The 16360-nt window shown below is 44.0% G+C and overlaps 1 protein-coding gene across 1 annotated transcript in view; it reads left to right on the forward strand.

Moving 5' to 3' along the window:
- The first annotated feature begins 2115 nt into the window (after positions 1-2115).
- LPAR3 (lysophosphatidic acid receptor 3) overlaps positions 2116-16360 on the forward strand; it is a 49102-nt gene continuing 34857 nt past the window's right edge. The window contains exon 1 of the mRNA XM_047082740.1: positions 2116-2851. Within this exon, the coding sequence (XP_046938696.1) occupies positions 2116-2851 (736 nt within the window). The remainder of the gene's footprint in view (positions 2852-16360) is intronic.

The raw sequence follows: 16360 nt of genomic DNA on the forward strand, positions 1-16360 counted from the left end.
GTCCTTTTCTTTAAAGGAAGAAATCCTCAGCAAATAGTTGGCCAAGTATGTAGAGATTAATGTACAAAAGTGCAGCCTTGCTTATAGAGGCTAAATATTATAGACAACTGAAATGTCCAACATGTAGGGATTAGTTAAATAAAGTGTGTCATGTTCATATACTGGAACCTTATGAAGCTATTAAAATTATATATTTTTAACTGGGGAAAATTACCATGATACAGCATAGGTATGTTGGCCTGTTGATGGAGTTGTCTGCTGTTGGCAGTTAAACGTTGGTGAATGTCTGCCAAAGAGAGTAGTTTTTCTTTTGTGATTAAAAATGAGTCCCCTTTCCTTGTAATTGAAAGACACTAGAACCATTTGCCTCTTGAGACCATTGCCAGTTTGTTTATTTTAAGCATATAAAATGATATTTTACTTCGTATTTACTATGACAGAGAAGTAGGTACCTAACTCATGTTAAAGTATCATGACACCATTAAAATATAAATTAAAAAGGAAACCCAGGGGGGTGCCTGAGTGTCTCAGTTGGTTAAGTGTCTGACTCTTGATTTCTGCTCAGGTCATGTTCTCACAGTTGTAAGATTGAGCCCTGTGTCAGGCTCTGCGCTGAGCATGGAATTCTCTACCCCTCCCCGCCCCTCCCTCCTTCAAAATAAATAAATAAATAAATAAAAACTAAAAACAAAAAAAGACGGTCTAAGATATATTTCTATTTTGTGCCATTTCAAATTGATATCTGCTCTGCTTATCCTGATTCTGGATATGGTATTGGATTACAGCATTTATAAGAATCTTAAAAGCTAGGGATTTCTGTCAAGCTCGTACTGTTAGAGCCACATCATTCACACCAGTGGACTGCTAGTGCCTGGGCCTACTGGATCTCTGGTTTTCCAGCTAATAAATTGCAGCCTCAGTCCTTGAAAGGGAGCCCATAGTCATCGTAGCTCTCGGTTTCCTGGCTTTCAACTCCAGCTTCCTTTGATGGGACCCTTCATGGCTGTGGCCAGACCACTGTGAGGCAGAACACCTGTTCTCTCTCCACCAAGCATAGATGGATAGGGATCCTTAGGCTCCTCTCAACCCCTCCTTGGCCAGAATCCCTTAGTTTTGGTGTCCAAGAGATCTTGTCCTGAGATCAGCGTCTTCTCTGCCTGCCTGATGCCCCAGTTTGGGGCCTACTTTCAGACATATGTCCTGAGGACTCACCCTCACTTGGCAGGTATGTTCTTACATCCTTGGAAGTCTGCCTGACCTCCAGAGCTCACACCACCCGCTGCGTTGAAAGCCCAGGGAAGGAAAGTGATTTAAACTGATTGAGTCTGAAAATCCAGTAAGCAGATCCCCACTGGTATAATTTGAATTAGGACAATAAGGAAGAAGTGAACAAAAAAAGTAAGGAGGAGTACTGAGAACAAAGTCTTCAGCCCTGCATCACATGCTTAATAAGTGAGCGTTGTTATTACAGCTTGAGACGAAAAGATGGCAAAAGGAGGATCAGGAGTAGAATCAGAAGTGGTACAAGACCGATCTCTTGGGGAGTCCATTTGGTCGTGTGAAGAGTATCTCAGTACTCATTATCTTGGTGAGAATGTGCCTGGCCTTACCAACTTGCCCTTGCCTAGTGAACAGAATCCATGAGTAAGGAATGAACTGGAAACCACCAGGAGAAAGGATTTACGTGCTGTGTTGTCGTTGTTACTGGTGCAGAGTGGATATTGCAGGGCTCAGAATATCTGATCTGTTGCTGATCCATGATCATTCATTCAACCAGCCAGCCATTCAGGAAATACCGGTCATGAGGGAGCCAGGACAGGTGGGTCTTGAGATTTTAATGGTGAACAAAACAGCCGTAGACCATCCCTCACTGAGCTTGGACGTAGCCTGGGAAACAGACAACAATTACTAATGCAAGATAAATGTTGTGATAGGAGGTCAGGGGCCAGAGTCCTGGAGCAAGGGGTATTTACACCGGGATCTGAAGGATTAACAGCAGTTGGCTAGAACACGGGGCTTAGCAGTGGCAATTGGTGGTTTAGCAATTGAATTTGCAAAGAGTGATGTTTGTTTCTTCTTTAAATTTCTTTCTAGGATGTTCGGTTCTTCTCCACAATGAATGAGTGTTACTATGATAAGCGGATGGACTTTTTTTATAATAGGAGCAACACAGACACTGCCGATGAGTGGACAGGAACGAAGCTTGTGATTGTTTTGTGTGTTGGAACATTTTTCTGCCTGTTTATTTTTTTTTCTAATTCTCTAGTCATCGCAGCCGTGATCAAAAACAGAAAGTTTCATTTCCCCTTCTACTACCTGTTGGCTAACCTAGCTGCTGCAGATTTCTTTGCTGGAATTGCCTATGTATTCCTGATGTTTAACACTGGCCCCGTTTCAAAAACTTTGACCGTCAACCGCTGGTTTCTCCGCCAGGGGCTCCTGGACACTAGCTTGACCGCCTCTCTGACCAATTTGTTGGTTATTGCTGTGGAGAGGCACATGTCAATCATGAGGATGCGGATCCACAGCAACCTGACGAAAAAGAGGGTGACGCTGCTCATTTTGTTTGTCTGGGCCATTGCCATCTTTATGGGGGCGGTCCCCACACTGGGCTGGAATTGCCTCTGTGACATCTCTGCCTGCTCTTCCCTGGCCCCCATTTACAGCAGGAGTTACCTCATTTTCTGGACTGTGTCCAACCTTGTGGCCTTCTTCATCATGGTTGTGGTGTACCTGAGAATCTACATGTATGTCAAGAGGAAAACCAACGTTTTGTCTCCACATACAAGTGGGTCCATCACCCGCCGAAGGACACCCATGAAGCTAATGAAGACGGTGATGACTGTCTTAGGTAAGAGGAACCAAGGGAGCCATTATTCCCATTCGTTCAGCAAATATTTATTGAGTGCCTAGTGTATACAAGGTGCTTGCTAAGTGAATGCAGTAGTGAACAAGAACAGTCATAAATCCCCAATGTGCTTGGTGTTTACACTCTTGCAGGGGAAAACAAGTCAAGTATTGTAATGGGGACAAGGAAAATAATTTTGTAATGCATTTTAATATAAATATATATTATATTATGATTTATATTAATATATATTATATATTATATATAATTATATTATTTATTAATTAAATTAAATATATTACATATGTATATAATATAAAATTATATATAATTAAATTATATTATATTTATAATTAAAAAATTATTAAATAAGTTGATGAGTCTCATTGGGAAAAATAAAGCAGGGCAGGAAGATAAGGAGGCTAAGCAGGTCTAGTCTGCAGTTCTAGCTTCCGCTGAAGATGACTTTTGAGCAGACGTGAAGGTGGTGAGGAAGCGAGCTGTGTGTGTGTCTGGGGGAGGCCATCTGGGCAGGAGATGCAGTAAGGATAGGAACCCAGAACAGCAAGGAGGCCAGTGTGGCTGGAGTAGAGCAAGTGGGGAGAGTGGAAAGAGAGGAGTTCCGGGAGCTGATGAGAGGTGCTAGGGCCACTCAGATCACATAGGGCTGTGTAGTTATCATAAGGACTTTGGTTTTTCTGAGTGAGATGAGAAGCCATGGGAAGGTTTTGAACAAGGAGGTAACATGATTGGACCTGCATTTTAATGGTACCTCTTTAGATGCTGTTTTGTGAGGGGCAAGGGCAAAGGCAAGAAAATATAAGAGGGCAGGCATTTCAGTACTCACAGAGGTGATAGTGACAGGGACAAGAGGGCAGTTGGGAGGTAGTGCCTTGTCAGATTCTGGATGTTTTGTAAAGATCGGGGTGACAGGATTTGCTGATGGATAAGGTGTGAAGCACGGTGACAGGAGGAGGGAGGGTGGGGCGTGTCATTCATTGAGATGGGGACGCTGTGAAGGAGGAGGTTTGGGGGGAAGATCGGGAGTTTGGTTTTTAGAATTGTATTAGACATCCAAGTGAGTTATTGAATCAGGAGTTCAGGGATTAAGTCTGGACTGGAGATTCACTGAGAGTCATTGAGGGAAGAGATGGTATTTTAAACCAGAAGAGTGGATAAGCTCACCATAGTGGGGTGAATGTGGATGGTGAACATGCAGAAGAGGACCAAAGAACGAGCCTGGGGGCCCTCCAGTGTAGGGAGGGTGGGGAGGCAAGGAACAACCAACAAAAGAGCCCTCCAAGGAGTAGCCAGAAAACCCAGGAGAATATGGTGGCCTAGAAGCTGTGAGAACAGAGCCATCAAGGAAAGGGAGTATCTGCAATGTGAATATTCTTGGGAAGTAGAGTGAGATAAGGTCTTACTAGGCTTAGCTTAGCAAACTAGTAGTTTAAGAAAAAAAAAAATTTTTTTTTAATGTTTATTTGAGAAAGAGAGAAAGAATGTAAGCAGGGGAGAGGCAGAGAGAGAAGGAGACACAGAATCCAAAGCAGGCTCCAGGCTCTGAGTGGTCAGCACAGAATCTGTTGTGGGACTTGAACTCACAAATCACGAGGTCATGACTTGAGCTGAAGTTGGACACTTAACCGCCTGAGCCACCCAGGAGCCCCAGCAAACCTAGTAGTTTTTAGGTGACTTTGAGAAGATCAAATCTGGTATAGCCTGATCAGAACAAAATGAAGAAAGGGAGAAGAGGCTTTAGGGCAGCAAATTTGAACAGCTCTGAGGACTTTGGCTTTGCACTGCGAGCCCTGTCCCTAGAAGAGGTGTCTGGGTGCATAGAATTTTCCTTTGGTTTTGTTGTCAGTCTGGTCGGCTGCCCTGTCATTCTAGTCTGGGTTACAGGTGGAACTGGTGCTGTGTGGGCTCACAGGCCTTGTCTTCTGTCAGAGAGGCCATTTCTCACCATGTGTGGTGGCTGCAGCAGCGAGGACTGTTGTTGAGAGACCCTGGAGTATGTTCCCGTCAAGTCCCAGTACGAAGGAATTATGAAATGAATTCTTGGGAAACAATTCATATTAGAGGATGTAGGGAATCTGTCGTATGGTATGGGAGGCGTCGTGATGCCTCTGGGTCCTGAAATTGCTAGTCAGATATGGAAGTCAGCAGATACATAGCGTGATGGTTAAAATGATTTCAAACTGAGGGTTTGTTTTCGTTAACAAATATTTATATAGTACTTACTATGTGTTAAGCATTGTCCCAAGTGTGTTGTAGATACCATCCCGTTTAATCCTCATGGCGATCTTGTGATACAGGTGCCACTGTTATCCCCATTTACCAGATGGAGAAACTGAGCAGAGCTATATGCCCAAGGCCACTCAGTGATGGATAGTGTCACCAGCACTCACCGTGTGGTTGGCCTTCAGAGCCCACATGTGTAACACTGTACTCTCCAGCCAGTTTTGATTTATTTGGACTTTTTACTGGTTTTCTCTTTATTCTGTCTTCTGCTTTCACCCCCTCATTCTTCATTTCACCCCTTGATAAGAATGTAGACTAAAAGTAAGAAAAGGAAGGAGTCACATTAATCAGTTTTTCCACCCTTGAACTAGATAGGGTATTGATGTTTTTGGTGAAGAGTGATGTTCAGTATTTGTTGGGATTGTCAGTGAATTCTGCTATTTTCCCTTCTGGATTTGCAAGCATCATTGTTTGCTTGGCTATTTGTCTTGAGAGGTTACCTGCCTGATTAAAGAGAAAGCTTTCTGTTTTCGGCTTATTATGTATCATCTACAGTCTGTAATCCTAGGTGGGGAGAACGGGACTCTGTAGGATAGTGATGGTCACTAGCTTCAGGTTTGAATGTAACTTTGTCTGGAACGGTTATGGAAGGGTGAAATACAGGAGCTATGTAGTTTTGGCAGGTGTGGTGTTCGATAAGGGAAAAAAACAGAATAAACTGTGAAATTGCTAAGTAGGATAAGAGAAGTTGTGGCACTGAGATGGAACAATGTGGTGGAATTGGTTAATGGCGGGAAGACAGTTTGGTGGAGAGGACCTGGGGAAGTTCCTTAGTGGTGAGACAGAGGTATCTGGTGGAAGATGAGAAGTTTGGGGACAGAGGAAATGAAACTGAAGAGCTGGGTTGTATGAGGTTTTTAGACTTGGAGATCCTGATTTCTTTGGATTGCAGAAGATATGGTTTTAGCCACAACTCTGTCATTTCCTACAAGGGTGATACAAAGCATATTATTAGCTCACTTTTTCCTGGTTAAATTTCATCATGTGAGGTGGATTAGATGATCTTTAAATTCTTTGCAAGTTATAAATCCAACGATCTTGTTATAACAATAAGTGACCAAAGTCAACACAGAATTCAGTGGGTTGACTGTGTATCAAAGCACAGTCTTTATCCATGAAAGCGTCTATCATAGTATCTCCTCAGGGAGGAAGATACATGTAAGAATTCAGTTGGGAGTTCAAGCGTCTCCCAAATAATAGCATCTCTGAAAAATCAGCAGTGGTAGCATCTATCATCACTGTAGTCACTGGTTCTATGTATGTGCAAATTAGTAGCTTACTACTTATTTCTGTAATGATTATCTGATTTAATCATTTGGACTTTTCTGCTTTCATTGATATATATGTTGTGGGAAAGATTAATATAAGATTGGGGTTTCTTTTCAATACACCCTCTTTTAAAGATTACAAAGTCAGCCAATTAATATATATTAACTGTTGAACAGCATCTAAAAGGCAAGGAGTTGCATGAATTCAGTGAGCTGAATCTCATTTCAGAGAAGGAAGATGGGATGGACAGGTGGAGTTTGGGGACGGCTTCTCGGAGGGCTTGGGATGTGATCTGGAAGGATGGGTGGGATTTGAGTGGGCAAGGGATTTTAAGTAAGAGAAGTAACAAAATCAGAAGGACAGTAGAAACATCTAAAGCTTGAGTAGTGCCACAAGGAAGGCCTGGTGGAACACTGATGCATGTTGTGGTACAACAGAAAATAGCTCAACCGTGAGTCAGGAAATTTAGTTGGCCATCCTCTTTGGAAGGAGAGAGGTAGACCAGATGACCTTTGTGTGTCTTTCCAGCTTTAATTTAGTATTTTGGTTGCATACAAGCATACAGAGCTGGTTAGGGAGCAGATTTTTTTCCTTGTTGAGGAATGTGATGATAGTGTGAATTTTAAATCTGTATATGAGTGGAAAGGCATCTAGGCATTGTGTGCCCATTTTAGTAGCCCGGGGGCAGAATGCTTGCTCATTTCAGGGTCATAATGTGTGATGAGCCCTTTACATGAAAGAAGTTGCTTATTGAATGTTCTCATGGAAAAGACATTGCGGACACATGATCCCTGCTTTCCACAGGGCACCAAGGCCTTGCCTAAGAGAGGGTCATGTATTTTGAAATCCTACTTGTTAACAAGGCTCATTGGCTGTAGCAACCAGACAGATGCACAAGAAGCCCCCCATGAAAACCTCTCATTTATTGTCAGACAATACGCCATGTGAACTGTGAATACAAGGATGTTATGTTTCCTGGGAAATGGGCTGGATTTTCTTCTATTTTGCAAAGTCTTAAAAAGTAAAAAGGAAAGAAGTCTGAGGGTATTGTGAACCATACTTTTGAAATCTTCCATTAGCCTTGTCTCTTAGGGTGGTGTTTTTCAAACCTCAGGTTGTGACCTGTAATGAAATCAATTAGGAGATTGTAACTAATACTTTTTGTGTGTGTACAGGATTGTAATATAAAACGTATTTTCTTTTTTTTAAGTTCATTTATTTTTGAGAGAGAGAGAGCACAAGCAGGGTAGGGATGGGGAGAGAGGGAGAGAGAGAATCCCAAATCCCAGCTTTGTGCTGGCAGCACAGAGCCCAACACGGGCTTCGATCCCGTGAACCTTGAGATCATGACCTGAGCTGAAATCAAGAGTTGGATGCTTAACAGGCTGAGCCACCCAGGCACCCCTAGAATGTATTTCTTACATGGGTTATGGTCAAGTCTGCTTGAAAAGCCATGGTCGAGGTTTCTTTTCCAGCCAATAATGACTGACATCTTTTAAAATATAAGAAACATGATGGGGGCACCTGGGTGACTCAGTTGGTTAAGCCTCTGACTTTGGTTCAGGTCATGATCTCCCAGTTCGTGAGCTTGAGCCCCATATCAGGCTCTGTGCTGATGGCTCAGAGCCTGAAGCCTGCTTGGGATTCTGTGTCTCCCTCTCTCTCTGCCCCTCCCATGCTCCCTCCCTCCTTCCCTCCCTCTCTCTCTCTCTCTCTCTCTCTCTCTCTCTCTCTGTGAGTGTGTGTGTCTCAAAATTAAATAAACATTTAAAAATTAAAAAAAAAATACAAGAAACATTATGGCTAAAGGACCTTGAAAAAGGTTGTGGTAACTGAAACAAAGAGCTGCATGTTTTTCTTGTCATTTCTCCCTCCTACCTCTCCACTTAGGTCAGTGCTAAATTCCTCTTGCTTTCTCTCAGGGGAGAGAGGAAAGAGGCGAAGGTGGTAAAGAAACAGTGCTGGGGGTTCTCATGCTGGGAGGAAATAGGTGAAAATTCAGTCCATCATGAGCCTTGCTAGAGTACTAGTAATAAGCATACATGATGTTTCTGCAGCACTGTGTCTTTTTCAGGGATTTATTTATTTTTTTAATGTTTATTTATTCTGGAGAGAGAGCAAATGAGGGAGGGGAACAGAGGGAGAGAGAGGATCCAAAGCAGGCTCTGCACTGACAGCCGTGAGCCGATGTAGGGCTCAAACTCATGAACCTCGAGATCATGACCTGACACTCAACCAACTGAGCCACCCAAGGTGCCCCTTTGTCAGCATTTTAGTACATGTTCTCATTCAGTCTCAGGGAAATCCTACAAGATAAGTGGGGAAGATATTATTATTCTATTTTTCTGCCTCCCTTAGATATGCCTTATACTCAGCTATAATTATTTATGGTTTGGTTTGTTTGTTTGGGATCCTAAGCCTTGTGCATGGTGGAATACCTTCCCCCTTATTCTGTCTGGGAAGCTCCCTTTCATCTTGTAAGACTCAACTCAGGGGCCTGTCTTCTCTGAATCTTTCCCTGCCCTACCTAGGTAAATCTGCTTACTACCGCCTTTGGGCCATCTCTATTTTGTCCGTACTTCAGCCAATCCATTTAATTGTTCCATGTTCCATGCCTTCATCTCGAACTAGAGTGGTGCCTGCTTTGCAGTCGGGGATTGTACCTTATTTATCTACCTTTGCGTATCAAACGTGTAGCACACTGACTGGAACATATTTGTTGAGATTATAATAGAATGAGTGAGGGCGCCTGGGTGGCTCAGTCTGTTGAGTCTCTGCCTTTGGCTCAGGTCATGATCTCACGGCTCTTGAGTTCAAGCCCCGCGTCAGGCTCTGTGCTGACAACTCAGAGCCTGGAGCCTGCTCCGGATTTTGTGTCTCAGTCTCTCTCTGCCTCTCTCGCTCTCTCAAAACTAAGTAAACACTTAAAAAAAACTATAATAGAATGAGTGAATTAATGAGGAGATTGAAGTTAAGGGAAGTTAAGTGGCTTCTCAAGAGCTGCAACTAAAAATAGAAACCAGGTTTCCTCACATCCAGCCTGGCCTTCGGCAGGCTCTGGCCGTGATGTGCCTGTGTGTGGCCAAGGAATGGATGGGTCTCCCATTTTATAATATGGGAAACAGAGGTCTTGGAAGGGTGAGTGGTAGTGCTGTCTTGGGAAGAGAAAAACAAATGAATACTTTTTGAGCTCCTACCATTAGGAGGTCTGCGTGTTACATGCTTTGGGGATTTGATTTCACTTACCCCTCATAACAATGCTGTGCAGATCTGTTTTGTTGATAAGGAAATTTGGGTGGACTTAAGCGTCTTGCCCATAGACCCATATTGGCAAAAATAATAACAGTTAACATTCAGGATGTACTATATGTGGTTCTGAGCCCTTGGCACATTCTGTTCCATTTAATCTTCATGACAGCTCTTTGAGGGAAGTCCTGTTATTATTACTAATTGAAGAAACTGAGGCCCAGGAAGTTCAGTTGCTTGCCTAAAATTAGTAGCAGAGCTGAGAGTCAAGTTCAAGCAGATTGGCTCTAGGACCCCACTCTTCAAGGTTAATTAGCTTCACATAAGTGATAGGGATAGAATAACATCAACCCTATTCATGAGGTTTATAACTTGTGTCTCCCTTGATTTCTGTTTATGTCTGTAAAGTCACTTGAATTCTCAACATTTAGCTGACTCTTGATTTGTTCTAAAGATTTTGCAGTATGGCAGTGACAGTTACGACTACCTCTCTGCAGGGAATGACAGCCGCACGCTCTTGAAACTTTATGCAAGATGTAGATGGCAAGACCAGGGGCCTGGGAATAGGGAGGGAACCAGATTTAAATCCTGGCTTTGCCACTCCAACTTATGTGACCCTGAGCAATTTACACAGCATCTGTGACTTGGCTTCTTACACATGGGGATGATATCAGTGCCTCTGGCATGGCAAGGTTTTGAGGATGCAGTGAGATAATGCACATATAAGCACCTAGTATAGTGCTTGGCACATAGTACGTGCTCAGTAAATATTGGCTATATTGGCTTTAGTTTGACTCTGAAGAGCCTGGCCCTGCATTTAAGCAGAGTGCCCTTTTCCCCAGTAATGTCACAGGTACTGTGGAGAGGGAGCCCGGAGGCCTACTGTTGGTGCCATTGTGATAGCAGGTTTTGTGATGTGGACAAGTGGTCGGGAGGAAGTTGACTGGGTATGTTTCTTCCCAGAGACTGCCTGACAGCTGGCAAATAGCATCAGCTCAGTTCCCGGAGACCGAGGCCGACCTAAACGTGTGGTCACCACAGAACGGAAAGGCTCTGAGTTTGCATTATTGGTCTCTGTAAACACCGACCCCCACCATGAAATGCTGTTAATGATTCCTGTCTCTGACAGATGATCTTTGCATTAATAATTCATTTCACTTTTGCAACATTTATGAATAAAACATCCTAAGTGAGACCCTGACCACTAAGTGTTAGCTTAATAAGAATCCTGTAATACAGCACCAACATCTTTGTGTGTGATCTAGAAGACATTCCTCATAAGAAACTGTCCCGTCTTGCTAATGAATCCCACCAGAATGCTTTCTTAGTCAAGTACTGTTCCCACCTATACTAGTGCTGGGATGTTTGTTCTTCATCTGAAAAGAGCTGAGACCAGAAGCTAGGCCTTTTGATATTATTTATAGGTTTCATCAGTGAAATAGCCTTGCTCAATTAAAAAAAAAAAAAAGTGTATCTGCTCCTTCCCTGCTTGTACTCTCTCTCTCCCTCTCTCTCAAAGTAAATAAAAATGTTTTAAAAAGTGTACACACATGCATACACGCACAAGCACACGCACACCCACGGAGGCCAGGAGTCGAGAAGAGCTAATAGAGTCCCAGGAAATTCTAAAATATTTGTTCTCAGCATTAGTAGCCTTTCCGTGGCTTCTGCATCACAGAAGCCTGCTCTCAATGTTTCGCTGCCTTGCATGCCTGAGTTATCAGATACCTGTTGAAAAAAACAAAGTTAAACCTTTGCTTTAAGAAATGTTGAAATGATCAGATGGTTGGCATGCAGGAGCCCTCTTGTTGCTGTGCAGTCATATCAGACAGAGAATGACTAATTCTTTTCAGAGTCAAGCCATCCAGGCACCAATACTTAGTACATTGAGTCCAGGGGTGTTCAAACTTTTGTTTTAAAACAGCTAATCAAAGGAGTGCCTCTTTTGCAGAGACTTGATGTGTTTCCTGGTATTGCAACAGGTGCCTTGGGGGAGAGAGGCGTTTGATTCCAGGGCAAGCTGTAAGTGATCAAGTGGCTCTTGGTTGTTGCCCTCCCACAATACTGTTTGACCCACCCTCTGCGTACTGAGCGGGCACATGGTGATCGGGAAGACCTCACTGTCTGATGTTACAGGGAAGACAGCTTCAAGTTAAACCCCATCCTTGTATGCTACTGAATCCCACTCCATCCCATCTTTTCAGGTTGCCTTCATTTCTTTTTTCTTTTCTTTAAATCAGGCTCTTTTTAATTAACGTTTATTTTTGAGGGAGGGAGGGAGAGGGAGAGAGAGAGAGAGAGAGAGCGCACACAAGTGGGGGAGCGGAAGAGAGTGAGGGAGACACAGAATCTGAAGCGGGCTCCAGTCTCTGAGCTGTCAGCAGCGAGCCTGATGCTGGGCCTGAATTTACAAACCGTGAGAACATGACCTGAGTCGAAGTTGGACGCTCAACCGACTGAGCCACCCAAGCGCCCCAGATTGCCTTCATCTCTTAAGACCCCTCCCCCTGAGACATGTTTAGGGGTCTTTTCCTCCCCTCTGCCTCTGTCTATGTAGCTGTTTGTTGTCTCCAGTCTGGCTCTTGGTTCTTTTTTTTAACCTCCCGCTTGACTGCTTCAGATGCCTCCCTCTGCAGTCAGATCAAAAGTCATTTTTTCCAAATCATTGTTCTCATTTCCAGTATAATCAGTGCCCTGCCTTCTTTCTTCCATTTCTTCCATATACCCCTTCGGTTCTGTGATGCTAAATTCACTCCGCTTGTTATAGTCCCCAATCAGACTTCCTCATTCACAACTGTTTTTCTGGCTTTTTTTTTTTTTTTTTTAAAGAAACCTGAGACCTTCCTCTTCAGCTGGAACAAACAATTATTAAATATTTCCTGAGTGCAAGGTACAGAAACACCTCTCAAATTCTACCTTTGTGTTTTCCTCCAGCTTTTATTGAGGGGTAATTGACAAAGCTGGATATGTTTAAAGTATCTGACATGATGACTTGGTATTCATACACATTGTGGAATAATTACCAAGATAATTTGCACATCCATCTCCTCATAGAGTGAGATTTTTTTTTTTTTACAGTGAGAATGCTTAAGATCTACTCTCAGCAACTTTCAAGTACGCAGTATCGAATTATTAACTGTGGTTGTCATGCTGTGCTTAGAATTTACAATTTTTATAACTGAATACTTGTGACCTTTGACCTACGTCTCCCCATTTCCCCTCCCCCCTGATAAACACCATTCTAGTCTCTGTTTCTATGAAATAAGCTTTCTTTCCTCCTCTCCTTGGTTTTTTTTTTTTTTTTTTTTTTTTTTTTTTCCTTAAGATTCCACATATAAGCGATAGCATGCAGTGTTTGTCTTTCTCTGTCTGGCTTATTTCACTTAGGAGAGATGTTCCACTACCCAACTACATCCAGCGCTCCTGCCAACACCCAGCCAGCCTCCTAGAAGGTTTAGACTTCCAGATCTCAGTAATACCTTCCCTTAGGGCCTCGATTTCTGCCAAAGGAGAGTGTGGCCATGGCATGTTATTCAGACCACTGAATGTCACACCTACACCAGTAGGTCACATCACTGGGCTGACGCCTGGAGTAGCATGGGAGGTACTGACCCATGGTAGAATTTTATCAAGTGCATGTTAACATTGTTTGTATTTTTAGAATTTCAGCTGGGGGCCACTGCATTCGGTGCATAGCCAAAGCAAACTGGTTGGGTGGGAATTAGGAGTAAAGGTGCTTGCTGGAATCATGGCCTCTCAGACCTTGGGAGCAACACAGAAGCTGGGATAAAGGGCAGGTGAACAAGAAGTATGGGCTGGGGGACACCACAGGTGAGCAGCGCGTCCATCTGCTCTGACAGCTGTCCCTCTGTTCCAGCCACCCACTCTCCCTCACCACCAGATTATCGGTATAACTGCAGAGTGTGACAAGGAAGGACCCTGTTACCTTGAAGAATCAGTGTCTGTTGAGAGATGTCCAAGTTCACCTTATAAATCATTGCTAGTATTATGGCCAGAGCTCTGGACTTCCTAGTTCCTGCTTCTTCTAATGGGTCTCCCTTCTTGCCTTGGTGAAATATACCTGTCCTTGGATGCCTATGTTACCATGATATATGCCAAGAGTTGTTTGTTTTCATCAAGTCAGAGAGTTCATGGCCCAATACAGGGCCTGTTTTATCCTTTGATTTTCTGAACAGGAAGAGATTTCTGGTTTTTATATTTCCTCATTGTGAACATTTACCAAGTACCTACTGGGTTTTAGGCAGTATACTACTACCTCTACCCTAAAGGCATTACAAATTTGTGCCTGCTCTGATATTTTATGGTTGTCAGGAGGTGACCAGGGTTTATGAATCAACAGTTGGGTCGTGTGTGAGATAAATTACACAGAGGCAGATCTGCTCTGTTGGCTTTTGTATGTAAGACTTAAGGGGAACCCTGTTTATAGGCTGATCTGGGGAAACAGGAAGGTTACCCCCAGAAAAGATAACTAATAGGATAACTTAAGGAACAAAGAAACATACAAAAGGGCCAAATGAGGGAGCCCAGGCAAAAAATGATGTGGGTTTGGATGGTCTGTGGAGGCTTCCTTGTAGAGGCAGGCTTTGAGCCAGCTCTCAGTATGGCAGGTGGAGAAGAGAGGGTGAAGCATTGCAGATAAGTGGAATGACAGGATAGAAGACAGGCATATCTCTATATCTATATCTATATCATCTATATATCTATATCTATATATCTATATCTATATCTATATCTATATCTATATCTATATCTATATCTATATTTGTCTCCAGGGAAACCATACTGGGGCCAGGAGTGGGAAGGAGAGCAGGGCAGACTGATTTCTGGAAAAAGGGGTTTGCATAGTAATGACAGTCTTGTTTGAGAGGCATACTGGGGTCAGAGTGGAAGGCCTTGAATCTTAAGATGGTGTGGACTTTATTGTCAAATGTCTACAGAGGCCAGGAAGATGATTTTGGTCCATGGATTGGGCCTGGGGTAGGTACAAGGCATTAGGGAGGGGTGGCACCTGTGGCTAATGGGACAACTTCAACTTTTGTTAAAGGACTCCACAAGCCAAATTATATTTGTGGCCCGGGCCACAGCTAAACTGCCTTATCTGGCAATGGAGAGCCCTTGAAGAGGCTTGAAGGCATTGATGGGTTGAGAGGAAGGAGTTGCCAAATGCAGAGTTTTAGAAAGATAGGAGAGGGTTGAAGAGGGAGAGATCATTTAGGAGATTGCTGGAATTGGCCGAAGGCTCTGTGGGTGGTATAGCTCAGAAGCCACAGGGAAGGCAGAGCTGGCCCCTTCCAGAGTAGGATGGTTCAGCTGTCCGCAGCAAGCCAAGTAAGTAAGTGCACACCGGCCAGGAAGAACAGCCGGGGAAGCCCAGCAAGGAGAGCAGACAGGGAGCAGACCAGTGGAACGTGAGCTTGTGGAAATCTGGCAAGAGGCAGAGATCCAATAAGCAGATGGCCAAGGTCAGAGAAACTCGGAAGCAGGAAGCAGAGATCCATCCTGGAAACCAAGATTCAGGGGCAGGAATTCATCCTAGAAACTCAGGCTTCTTAAAGCCTTTGAACGTTGCCCTTCCTCAGCTCCCAGCCGACCTCACCTTCCTTGCTGGCTCTAACCAAGAAGATAGAAGTCACCTGACACAGATGCTCCTGTTACCCCTCCTTCCACCGTCTTAGCCAACCTGCAAAGGCCTCCATTCTTACCTTCTAGCTCTCTACGAGAGCCCATTACTCCCAGCCTCCCCAGGAGCCTATTCTCTAATTCTTGCTCTCCTGTGTATTTGACCATTAAATTATAGCCCCTGACCTTACATGTCTTTCTTAACTACTGTACTGCCTCTCTTCTTCCATTTCTTTTTTTTTTAAATTTTTTTTTTTCAACATTTTTATTTATTTTTGGGACAGAGAGAGACAGAGCATGAATGGGGGAGGGTCAGAGAGAGAGGGAGACACAGAATCGGAAACAGGCTCCAGGCTCCGAGCCATCAGCCCAGAGCCCGACGCGGGGCTCGAACTCACGGACCGCGAGATCGTGACCTGGCTGAAGTCGGACGCTTAACCGACTGCGCCACCCAGGCGCCCCTCTTCTTCCATTTCTTATCCAATTTTCTTACTGCCTCAAACCATGGTAATCTAGCTTTGCCCCTATTAAGATTGTGCCAATGAAGCCACCATTGCCCTCCTAACTGCCTGTTTCAGTGATCTGACTGGAACTCCTTATTGCACAGCTGATTCATGCCACCTGTTGATGGCATGAACATCTCTGTGTCTTCAGTTCCATCTCTGTCTCTTGCCAGTCCCTCCCATCTTTGGCCATCCCTGAAATGCCCTTGTTCCTGTCCCCTGTGGCTGCCCAAGTTCTCTTAAGGTGACCTTCCTCCTGTGTCATGGACCAACGCTTCTCCGTGAATGTCGCCCAAAGCTGTGTCTCCATCCTTGGGGCCTCTGTCAGGAGATCCAAATCTCTGTCTCCAGCTGCCGGTCACGCACACACGCCCAGATGCCCCACAGGCACTTCAGACTTCACATTCCCCTCTAAACCTGCTCCGTGGGTTGTATTGCGTGTCTATGGTGGAGGTCCCATCTGCCTTGCCTTCCAACCAGGAACAATTAGTATGGTCATCTTTCCCACCATCTAGATCCCATTAGTCACCAAATCAGCCTGAGTGGTATC

This window comes from Lynx rufus, unplaced genomic scaffold, assembly GCF_022079265.1.
Source record: "Lynx rufus isolate CCGP_SWC_20201006 ecotype Redwood Valley unplaced genomic scaffold, mLynRuf1.p SCAF_2, whole genome shotgun sequence".
In the NCBI taxonomy this organism is placed as follows: Eukaryota; Metazoa; Chordata; class Mammalia; order Carnivora; family Felidae; genus Lynx; species Lynx rufus.